General features: G+C 35.8%; 1 protein-coding gene across 2 annotated transcripts in view; it reads right to left on the reverse strand.

Annotated features, from left to right (window-relative positions):
- LOC145784562 (protein kinase C alpha type-like) overlaps positions 1-11283 on the reverse strand; it is a 37988-nt gene extending 26705 nt beyond the window's left edge. For both annotated transcript variants that reach the window (XM_082596409.1, XM_082596408.1), the window contains exons 1-2: positions 11093-11283; positions 8397-8428 (exon numbers count right to left, since the gene is read on the reverse strand). In XM_082596409.1, the coding sequence (XP_082452535.1) occupies positions 8397-8428; positions 11093-11241 (181 nt within the window). In that variant the 5' untranslated portion in view covers positions 11242-11283. The remainder of the gene's footprint in view (positions 1-8396; positions 8429-11092) is intronic.
- Positions 11284-11523: the final 240 nt, after the last annotated feature.

Genomic DNA, 11523 nt, shown 5'->3' on the forward strand with positions numbered 1-11523 from the left:
TTAATTCACATTTGTTTTCACACTTGTTCTTAATCCAATAACGAGAACAGAAGCACATCAAACAAGAAACAGAAAGTTCCGACAAGTTGGCAATCAGAAAATGATTCATGGAGAACATTCCACTGATGCCGTGTTCTAATTGGTCGCTAACTTTAAACAAATTGACAGATTAACAGGTTTAATGGTGCACTTGCTTGCCAGACCAGTTATAACAGCATAACCGATTTGGTGAAGTCAACTTTTCAATGACGTTCGGGCAGTAAACGTGACATGCCAAACGTATGGCTTTGCAGGACCAGCAAAAGTTGGCCTTCGACATTTTTTAACGTTTGGCAACAGTCAAATGATGTAACAAACAGAAAAGTTTTTTATATGAATCTGATGGTGGGAGTTTTAAAATTTCTAAGTCAATTGAGAAATATTGTGATAGAAACACGCCCTCCTTTTTATGACACAAGCAAACATCAACTCTGTAGTGATGAATAGGCGCAGTATGGACTGGTTGGCAATTGCGATTTTGTGTTCAAGCATAGAGTAGGGTGGAATTGAACGAATACCTGTGTTTTTCGATAAAATGTGTCAATTTTGCAACAGCAAAGCAGACAGTCGACATCCGAAGCTTACATTGTTAGAGCTACTACATTATAATTCCGCATCAATTTTAATGGTTATTAAAGCGGATGTTTGCAAATATACGTATTAAAAAAGCGTACTACCAGATACGGTTACTTCCATCAAGACCTGTGGGTTAAAAAGTAGTTGACACTGCACATGTATCACTCAAACTGCCATTATACGCAACATACATCACAATAATTTCCGGATATTTCTTAAAAAGAACACAAAATGCTTCCCTCTGGGGCACAGGTGAATGCGTGCGATGACTACAACTACTGGCAGGTGACGGAGAAGCAACTAAGAAGCTTCCTTTCTACCAACACTCACGTCAATATGATGAGTAAAAAATCCAAATTAGAGAAATAGATCAAGCCTCTAATATGGAAAATCGAAAGTAGGTTCGCATATTTTAAGACGATCATTGAACGGCCATAATGTTGTTTTCTTTCAAAGGAGACATATGAAAACGCGTCACATTGTTGAGTTACTGACGTCCTACGTGCAGCGGAAATACGATAAAAAAAACGTTGTATTCCACGTCAAAAATAAGTTACCAATTTTATACTGAGAACAAAGATCCTGTGGCTTGCCGTGGAAAGGTTAGGGTTTTGTTGCCCTGGATAGATAGCCTACAGGTAGCCACCCACATAAACAACATCTTAAACATCGCAGGGCATGTCGACGTTAATCATGGCGCGCTGGTGCAGCCTATTGCTGATTGTACCAGTATCAATGATTAAAATGAAATGATTGCTAGCATTATTGTATTTCGATTTCAAATCTAACGTTGGTGCAATGGTGCATGTCCCTCGACCTAACAGTTTCTGGTCGTTACAAGCGCATTAGATGATCCTGCTTGGAAACAAACATAAATGTAACATTATTTCAGCGATAAAAGCAACTTTGAAACTTTTGCTTTGGTTACGGAAGAAAACAAAAAGTTTCTAAAATCTTATTTTCTAACTTTATTAAATTTTGACAAAGTGCTGTTTATTTCGTGATATTAGCACAACAATGCTAGAAGTGGAGCTAATTTTAGACCACTGGAAATTCTTGCTTTGCGTAATGAGCGCCAGTACACATTTCAGAGAAGCGTATTTTCATGCGATGCATCGTACGCATGGTCCATCGCGTTAAATAACGTAATTGTTATGAGTTTTGCAGTGCGTTTGATTTTATAAAGCTGTCTGCAGAAACATATCACTATCCATCAAACCGAATCGGTGTAATCAGGTCTGTGGCATGTGATAAAAAATAAAAAAAGGTAAAACAGTCATCACTGAAGAAAAATGACGCGCCAATACAGCAGGTTGTTGGTGTCCGCTACGTCTGTCACATTTGACACAGTGCATGACCTAATGCTCGGGGTTGGACGACATATCATGCAACTTCCTCATCAGGACTGAGCGTTGATTGAGGATTCTTGAAATTTCATATGATTAGGCAATTTATAAAATTTTTCAGTCGTGAGATAAAAAAGTGTTTGACATTATTTAAACCTTCAGACGTCGCCTTTCTTGTATATACATGATTTCCTTTAATTGTTCCACTGCATGCAATTTGTTAAATTTTCTGTTTCTTATTTATTGTTCCAGACAATTATACTTTTCTTATCACGTGCGACGTTTTTCAAAAAAATGTCTAGAATGACCAGTTATCTTTAAATTTTGTTTTTTACGCTTATGCTGTTGATGGGCAATCGTTTGCATTCTGCAGAAGAATAAAAACACATCTTGCACGGAATGGCCCGTTTCGGCGAGTCCGATTTGGAGAGTCCGATTCGGAGTTCCTTATTCGGAGACAGCCTTTTTCGGAGAGTTCCCTAATCGGAAATTTTTTGAAAATTATCGGGTGCCGTGGCCTAATTATCATTTCCGTTTTTACATTGTTTTAACGTCGCTAAACGTTGAAATCGTGCAGAAAAAAATAGAAAATTATCGGATATCGTAGCCTATTTATCATTGCCGTTTTTACATCGCTTCAACGTCGCTAAACGTTGAAATCGTGCAGAGAAAATAGAAATAAAATGTTTGAACAATTAAATGAAAATTCGTCATGTCAGTTCAGTTGAGTTGTTTTTATTTGTGACCATCACATCAAAAACAATACACGTCAACATAGCAAAGGTCGAGAAAAAGGTAGAAGCGACAAAACGCGAACGTTAAAACGTGCTTGTGACCGAAGTAAGTGATTGAGTTGAAAGAAATTTGGCACGGCCGCAACACCTTCAGAAAAATTTAAGATATGAAGGGAAAATAAAAAAAAGATGTTACAAAAAAAACCATGTTTATGTCTATAAGTTAGTACTTTTGAATAGTTAAAAATAAAATGATTACCGGTAGTTTGGATCAACAAATGTGTGGCCTACAGCTTGGATTGAAAGGATACCGTAGCCTAGTTATCCCAACCAGTAAAACATTGTTCCAAGAACCCGGTTAGCCTAACAGTTCATTTTTACATTGTAGTAACAGATAACCAAATGTGTGGCCTATCGTTTTAACGTCGCTAAACGTTGAAATACCGTAGCCTAGTTATCCCGACCAGCAGAAATTGCCGTTTCTACATCGTTTTAACGTCGCTAAACGTTGAAATCGTGTAGAAAAGAGAACTTTAGCTGACTAGGATACGCATACTACTTAGGATATTCCACAACATCGTTTCTTTTATAGTTGAAATTATCGAAGCTTTAGATGAGTGGGGTTTAGACCTAACCATTGAGATCTTAAAATTAAAAAGCGAATTAAATTTATTTTTGAACTATTAATGTTTGCTCAGATAAAGTTGACATGTATCCTGCGTCGCCTTCTGCATGCAAACTTAGAATATATTAGAATCCTCAACTATTACAAAATTCTAAATCCAACGACGCCTTCTGTTTATTTACAGTAGAGAATTTTGTATTTTATTCCACAATATCGTTTCTTTTATAGTTGAAATTATCGAAGCTTTAAATGAGTGGGGTTTAGACCTAACCACTGAGATCTTAAATCATATTTATGATACCGGAAAGACCCTAGTGATATGGTACCTTTCATATTCATAACTTTACCAAAGAAAACCGGAGCAACAGAATGCTCACTCCACAGAACAATTAGCCTTGTGAATCACCTAGAACAAACATCTTACTCCGAATCATGATGATGACATTGAGACCAAAACTACAATCGGAAATTTCAACAGCACAGTTTTTATTTGTTCCAGACAAAGGGACCACAAAAGGAATTTTGACATTAAAAATTTGCCATAAAAGATGAAGTTAAAACCTAAGTGGCAGTTTAGAGTAAACCTATAATTTTTAAATAATTAATTTTTAAAATTAATAATAATTTCAAAAAAAAATTTCAAAAAATCTCCGAATAGGGAACTCTCCGAAAAAGGCTGTCTCCGAATAGGGGACTCTCCGAATCGGACTCGCCGAATCGGACTCGCCGAATAGTAGCAGACCCCATCTTGCAGCATCTAGGCTGTTTCGATTTTGTTTGCTCACAGTCCAAGTTTCACAACTATATTGCAGAAGTGAGGGAATAAACGAATGTCGAAGCTCGTTTCCTAGTTTCGAAGGTGTTTGTTTTTGAAAAAAAAGCATAAAAATACTAAAGTCTGTTTTGCTTGTTATTGTTCCTTTGGTAGCTCTCCAACATCTGCCACTGGTGATGAATAGATCCACCGTATAATCGTATATGTAAAGTTGTACTTGCTCGATGGGTTGATTCTAATTAAAACTTTATATTTTAGTTTAAAATGTGTTTTGTAATTACAATAACATTCCTTCTTTTTTAGTTTTAAGCCATACTGAATAATTTGCTTTCTTTCGGAATTATAGGTTCACTAGTTTTCTAGTCTAGCAACACAAGTGCTGATATACTGATAGCAGGAAAAAGTGCACTGCAAGTGGATAAAAAGTTTTTTTTAAATGGAACAGCAACTGTACATAACATATCCGAAACATCACAGCTGCCCACAGGATATCGATGTGTTTTATCAAACTACAATGTACTTTATATTATATTCTATCCAGCAAATCAGTGTTTTTTGCAGTGATTTAAGAAATGAAAACAATTAAAAAAACATGAATTCTCTTCGATCAAATATCTTCGTTTTCGGATGTACACTTTACTTCCTTGTGGTGAGACAACTGTTTAAATTTGTTGTTATCATAGTTACTCATCCTCCCACGGACTAAAAAACGCCATAGCAGCAGCATTTTATCACACAGAAAGGTGTTGATTAATTGAAGCAACAAGCTAACACATAACAATAATTAAAAGACAAACGAAATTCGAATTCAGAAAGGTTTGCTCTGCATCGCCTAAAGCAGAAGACGTTGTCTTACACGTGTCTGTTTGAAGAAAGGTACTCATCATAACATCATACGTCAATGAAACGTCACGACAATCACGCTTGCGCATTACACTGACGGACTAGTGAATAAACAAAATGCACAACCTAATATGTAACAACGCAGAATGTGAAGACGCAATTATTGACTAAAAAAAACAGTTTGAAACATCTCCGCTGATGAAAGACCAAAGTAGCCAACGAACCCATCTTGTATTTCCATCAATTTCCCATGAGATGTTACAAAACGCGGTAGCGCATTAATTACAACATGTGAATGATAATAATAATCAATATACCCATTTAAAACCCAGCAAAAAGCATTGGGCTCATCAGTGCAATTCTACAGATGAATTAGTTTTCTTAATCTGGTCCTTTACCAACGTGATTAATATTGGCTTTGTGATAAAGTTAAAAAAAATACACTTGCTTTTTGTAGCATGTGTCATGAAGATGCAAGGGACAGGGTGAAATGGAGAAAAGGGATTAAGACAATTGCTGCGCGGAAACAATCGGCCACCCCCACTAGTGGGGAACAAACCGACGATGGATTATGATGATGTGTCGTTATGTACGTTACGATAATTACCCCCGAGCAGTAATAGAATTAACATCGGTAAGCTGTCACTTTGCACTCTCTGTAAGGCATGTAGCTAACGTATGAAAATATAACTTTTTCGACATTGCCGATTCTTGTGTTGATCAATAATGAATTTACACTACAGTGACAAAATTTTTTTTTGTACTTTCCAGGTCACCCTACAGCTTACAGAATCAAATTTAATGTATTTGAGCAACTAATTGTAGGCATACAATAGTAGAAATATGCGGTTTATAAAAGTACCGTAGTTAAATTTAAGTGGACAAACAAAAATAGTAATTCAGAAAAAATCCCACCATATGTGCGGAGCAACAAGACAAAAAGTGAAAAACAGGAGAAGACAAATATTTGAATTGTCAGCAGCATCTGTCACCACTCAAATCAACCTTTCACATTGGGAGAAATTCAATGAGCAAACTGTCAGAGTTGTGTTATTGTCGTCAACTGACCTCCGAAACTACCGCACCGATATGCCATCAGATCTTTGGTCGCCGGCTTCCACACGCCTACATTTCTCCACTTTGTTGGTATTTGAAACCTTTTTTTCTCCACTCGCGTTCCCATTACAAACAGTTTTTCTCCACTCGCGTTAGTACGCGAAACTTTTTTCTCTTCACTGGCATTTGCAACTTTTTTTTGCAAACAAGACAAGTTACTCACACGCCGACGAGAAATACTGCTGATAAAAGTTTCACAAAACGTCCGAGCATCTACCTATAAAAATTTGAAGACTAGCTCTACATCTGCAAGGGAAGTAAGACAAAGTGCATTTAAATACAACTGCAAATACGTTTCAGGGCCTTGTTTGCGCTGTTCTTACCTCTGTGAACGCAAAAACACGATATCAATTAACACATTTTTAAAAACACGGATTTTTAACGGATTTTTCATTTTGGCTGCGGGCAGAGAGAATTTGGGCGCCAAAAAAATAATAGAGCTTAGAGGCCTGTGTTATGATTTTCAAACCATGGCTTGCGTTGTCGTCAAAGGTTTTACATTAAGGAAGACGTAGTTTGCCTGGAAACTGAAAATCGATAGTGGTTGTAAACAAAAAGACTGAGTTTTAACTGCCCTTTCCAACATGAAACGTCTTGTGGAACATCGGGTGCCGCAGATACAATTGGAAATAATACTAAATATGACGGAAGTGTGTTTCACAGCCAAAACTAGACCATGAAAAAAATCACTGCATCAGTTGGATTTTTAACAGACTTCGAAGCGATAAAATAACTTAAATAACTAAAATAATCGCCCTTTTGAAAAACGCACAAAATAACCTTATGACGTGACAGTATGTGTTCGCCGCCCAGCTATTTTGAAAACTCGGCGCCTATGCCTGACGACCCCCCATAAACACATAGAACAAAAGCATGTTTAATGCAAAATTTAACATCTTTGATTCACGACGACATCCAGTTTTGTTTCGTTTCGCTGTTCTAATGCAAACTTTTGAAACCAAAAACGTCTTTTCACGATGTTATTACGGCTTTTTTACATTTCCTTCAGTTATTTTTTCCATTTCTTATCAAGCTTGGCTAGATTATGGGTGAAAAAAAATAATGAGAATAAGTAACATTTTCACCGTTGAATTCATTGCAATTTTTATGAGTTTATTGAAATTAGCTTCAGTGAGATGGTTGCTGCTGCATTTTTAAACAAGCTTGTGAATGCTTGGAACTTGCAGAAAAAACTTTTGAACAAAATACTAGCCTACGCAGTACACATTGAATTTGTTCAATGCGATTGAAAACGATATGTACTGACAAATCTATATTTGACGTAGGATTTCAAATACGGTAACCTTGCTTTTTTACCATAGCGTGGTTGCTGGTTAACTTTAGTTTGCATAAAGAAACGTACAAAAACTAGGTGAAAAACATTGAATACCATTCTATTGTTAAAGCTTTTGCAACGTTTGAAAGCGTAAACGTAAACAATAGAATAACCTCACGTCGAGGAATGATCGATTGCGAAAAAAAGCACAGTTGTTAGTCTTTTCAGGCAAAAAAGAATTGAGAACGATACACAGGATTTTCAGGCGTCTTGCGACCCCCATGTTGAAAATCCCTGCCTTAGAAGGAACAATAAGCAACTTAAAAACAGTTCACACACCAACAGTCCAACACCCACTATCCAACGACGTAACACCATTAACGACAAATATCCAAACAAAATCGCTTACAAATACACACCAAGCCGTAGCATCAGATGAAAGATGTAGTACAAGCACTTAAAAAAAACAAGGCTATTTGCATTTTACTAACCAATATAAATTCAGAACATACTATTCAATTTGCTATAGAAGGCATTTAAAGTTGTGTTAAACCAATGTTACTTTGTCTAGCTATGTGCAAAAAACGTAACAGTATTTTGAATAAAAAGTGTATCATACGTTACGTTACACTTACCGTACTTTATCGTTCACCGATAGCGCTAAAACTAATGTCTATGTTTTTTAACCAAGATGCGTTGCAACTATTTTGAGTTAAAAAGCACGCAAAATCTACTGCATTGAAGCTTCCGGTTTGACAGAATAGTGATTGTTGCAAGATTAGCTGCATGGTAAAAGCAGAGAACGGTGCAGAAAAAAAATCATAAAAACGTGAACAGCAGGTTCTTTGTATAATAGAACTAGAATAAAACAAAGGCATAAAGTTAATATTCCCTGACAACAATGCATAAACGTAACACAAAGTACTACAGGTATAAGAAACCCAGACAACAAAATCCGTCATTTTTACATTGATTCAACGTCTGCAGTCGTATAATAACGTGTAATCTGCAGACGTTGAATCAATGTAGAAATGACGGATTTTGTTGCATAGGAAAAAGCCCTTACTTTGACATTGATATCCTTGCTTTCCAAAGCCCCTGAAAATAATAATATTATAATGAATTTACGTCACATTTTAACTAGCAGCACACTGAGTTTATCTTGGGGAAAATTTATTTACGTGGTCAACTGGTCAAGGTCACTGCAATGACCAGGTTAACAACATACCATAATCGTATGAAGCAAGGCTACTTTTTCACAAAACGGATAGCCTACACAAAGGAATTATATAATATTACTTTTGCACAACATTGTTTGCATTGATGCACTCATTTTGGCTAAAATGTTACACAAAAGAAAAAGCAATTCATGTAGGCTTAAAGAGTTTCTGATTCACATTAAGCAGTTCAATAAACTTTCCATTTAATTGCGAATTGTAATAATTATTTATATTCATTCGTGAATACATAATAAAGATTCTAAACTTATTTAAAACAATAATCATAAAGTGTAATACTTTCCCATTTAATTAGGGGTCTGCTACTATTCGGCAAGTTCCCTGTTCGGCGATTTTTTTGAAAATCCAACCATTGAATATTATTCAATATTCAAACATTGAATCAATGTAAATACGAACTGTTATGCTAATTGGGTTCTTTGAACAAATCGAACGGCGTTTGTAAATGTTTCTCAGGTACAACCTATACCTGGTCAGCAAAAGTTCCCTTTTGTACACGATTTCAACGTCTGGCGACGTTAAAACGATGAATTGCCTTTACGTTACGGTTACATTCAAAAGTTTTGTTGACATCAAAAATTCTTTGACTGTTTTGAGTTACAGCATCGTGTTGTGAAAAGGTTGTTTTGATGTAAAATATTATTTAAAATATCATATACTATAGAATCAACAAATAGCTTATTTAAAAAATGAATAAACATGACAAATGACATAAACATGACGCAAAGACGGTTAAAGGGATACTAAAGGAAAAACCTGACTTGGCGATTTTCCACGTTCTTTGTGTTTAACTTGCTACCATAAAACGATTTTCAATAAAATTTTGCCCCATTGCGGTCTGATCAGCATTCCGCGCGTACTTTTGTCAGAGCTTTCAAAACCAGAATGGGCCTGAGCAGCGAAGCGTGCGACTGTACAGTCTACGTAACAAAAAACGAGCAATCAGCTGATCACGCAACAGTTGTTACTGCCGGCGATTTAACTGTAGGCTATGTATGTATGTACATCAAAACATCAGATTTCAACGTCAAAACATCAGACAGTTTGCTCAAAACCTCAGATCTGATGTTAAAACATCAAAAGTTGTAATTACGTGGCTTTTGTTATTGCTGTCTTTTGTGACGTATTCTCGAGCTGTGTTTGCACTTTTTGGTCATTTTGAAAAAAAATGAAACATTGGACTTTGGGCATTGCCAGCGCCATTAAAACAATTTTTTTTCGGTAATTTTTTTTTGAAATGTATTTTTGAATGTTCAGTTTACGCATTTTAATGCTTAATTCTCGTTTGAAAATTTCATTTAGTATGCCTTTAAGGTTATGACGTAGGATACATGTCAATTTTATGTAAGCAAACATTTTAATTTAATACAGTAGTTCAAACATTTTTTGCTAAATTTCATTTTAATTTATTTTTCTTTGTCGGAACGCAAAAGAAACAATGTTGTGGAATAAAATACAAAATTCTCTAAATATACAGAAGGCGTCGTTGGATTTTCAAAAAATTGCCAAATAGGGAACTCGACGAAAAAGGCTGTCGCCGAATAGGGAATTCGCCGAATCGGACTCGCCGAAACAGGCCATTCCGTTTAATTAGGCACCTTTATTGTGATAAACGAATCGCTTTTGCAAATATTTGAACTGAACAACTTTCCTGAAAAGGTATTCAGCAGAATACCGACAGCATTTATAACCGTTTGAAACATGCACACACAAGAAAAAATCTTTTGTCAATAAATCTTATTGAAATAAAATTTTGACTAATAAAACTTGTCCAATAGAGTCTTGAGCTTGAGTAACTAAAAGGAATGTAGGTACAGTATATATATATTAGTAATCACACATCACAACAAAATCTTGAAATTGATTACCTTATAAATTTTAACTTTCACATTTTTAAAAGTGTTGATTGATGCTGAATACTGATGATGATTCATAAAATAAACATAGATGCTAATTGCTGAAGGGAAATCAAATTTGACAGAGAAAAAGCAAACACAAAAACAGATAAAGAAAAATTAAGTGCCTGATAACATTTGTCCAAGAAACAGGCTTTTAAAACAAGATCAAGGTACAGTACGGTATGTCAAGCTAATAAGTAACAAGCAATTATGCAAATATTACCGGCAACATATCCCAGTTATTGGGTCTGCTACTATTCGGTGAGTCCGATTCGGTGAGAGCCTTTTCGGAGAGTTCCCTATTTGGTGATTTTTTGAAATTTTTTTTGGAAATTATCGGGTACCGTGGCCTAAATATATCATTGCCGCTTTTACATCGTTTTAACGTCGCTAAACGTTGAAATAAGACCTTAACCTCTAACCCTAAAACGGCAATGATAATTAGGCTACGGTACCCGATAATTTAAAAAAAGAATTCAAAAAATCACAGAATAGGGAACTCTCCGAAAAAGGCTCTCACCCAATAGGGAACTCACCAAATCGGACTCACCGAAACGGGCTATTCCGCCAGATACTACTGGGTATAATTCAAACATATACCACAAAAATACAACTTGTACGCTTACCAAACAAATGCAGTGCAGTGGCCACAAAATGTAAACTGCTTGAAAAAGCGAGGAACAAACTCATGACCTTTGACCTTGTGAACTTTTTGTCTCAGGGCACCCCTGCGAGCAAACCCTTTACCTTTTATAACATCATCTTCTTCAGACATCTTGACCACTTCAATAGCAGATGCAAACTACAGAGATTTTGGTTCTAGCACTGCGGGAAGCAAAACAATATAATAATTTTTATCCATTCTAATATCTTGGTTCAAACACAAAGACAAGAAAGGTTGCAAATTTGAAAAGTCTGATTATTAGTCTGACATCAAGATAAGTTAAAAGTACAAACACACTGTTGATTGAGACTGAGTAACTGACTGATGTGAACATCTGACACATTTGAATTGAACCAGAAGTCAGACAAGATTTGCAGATTACGGTTTGGGTTA

Source organism: Aplidium turbinatum, chromosome 15 (assembly GCF_918807975.1).
Source record: "Aplidium turbinatum chromosome 15, kaAplTurb1.1, whole genome shotgun sequence".
NCBI lineage: Eukaryota > Metazoa > Chordata > Ascidiacea > Aplousobranchia > Polyclinidae > Aplidium > Aplidium turbinatum.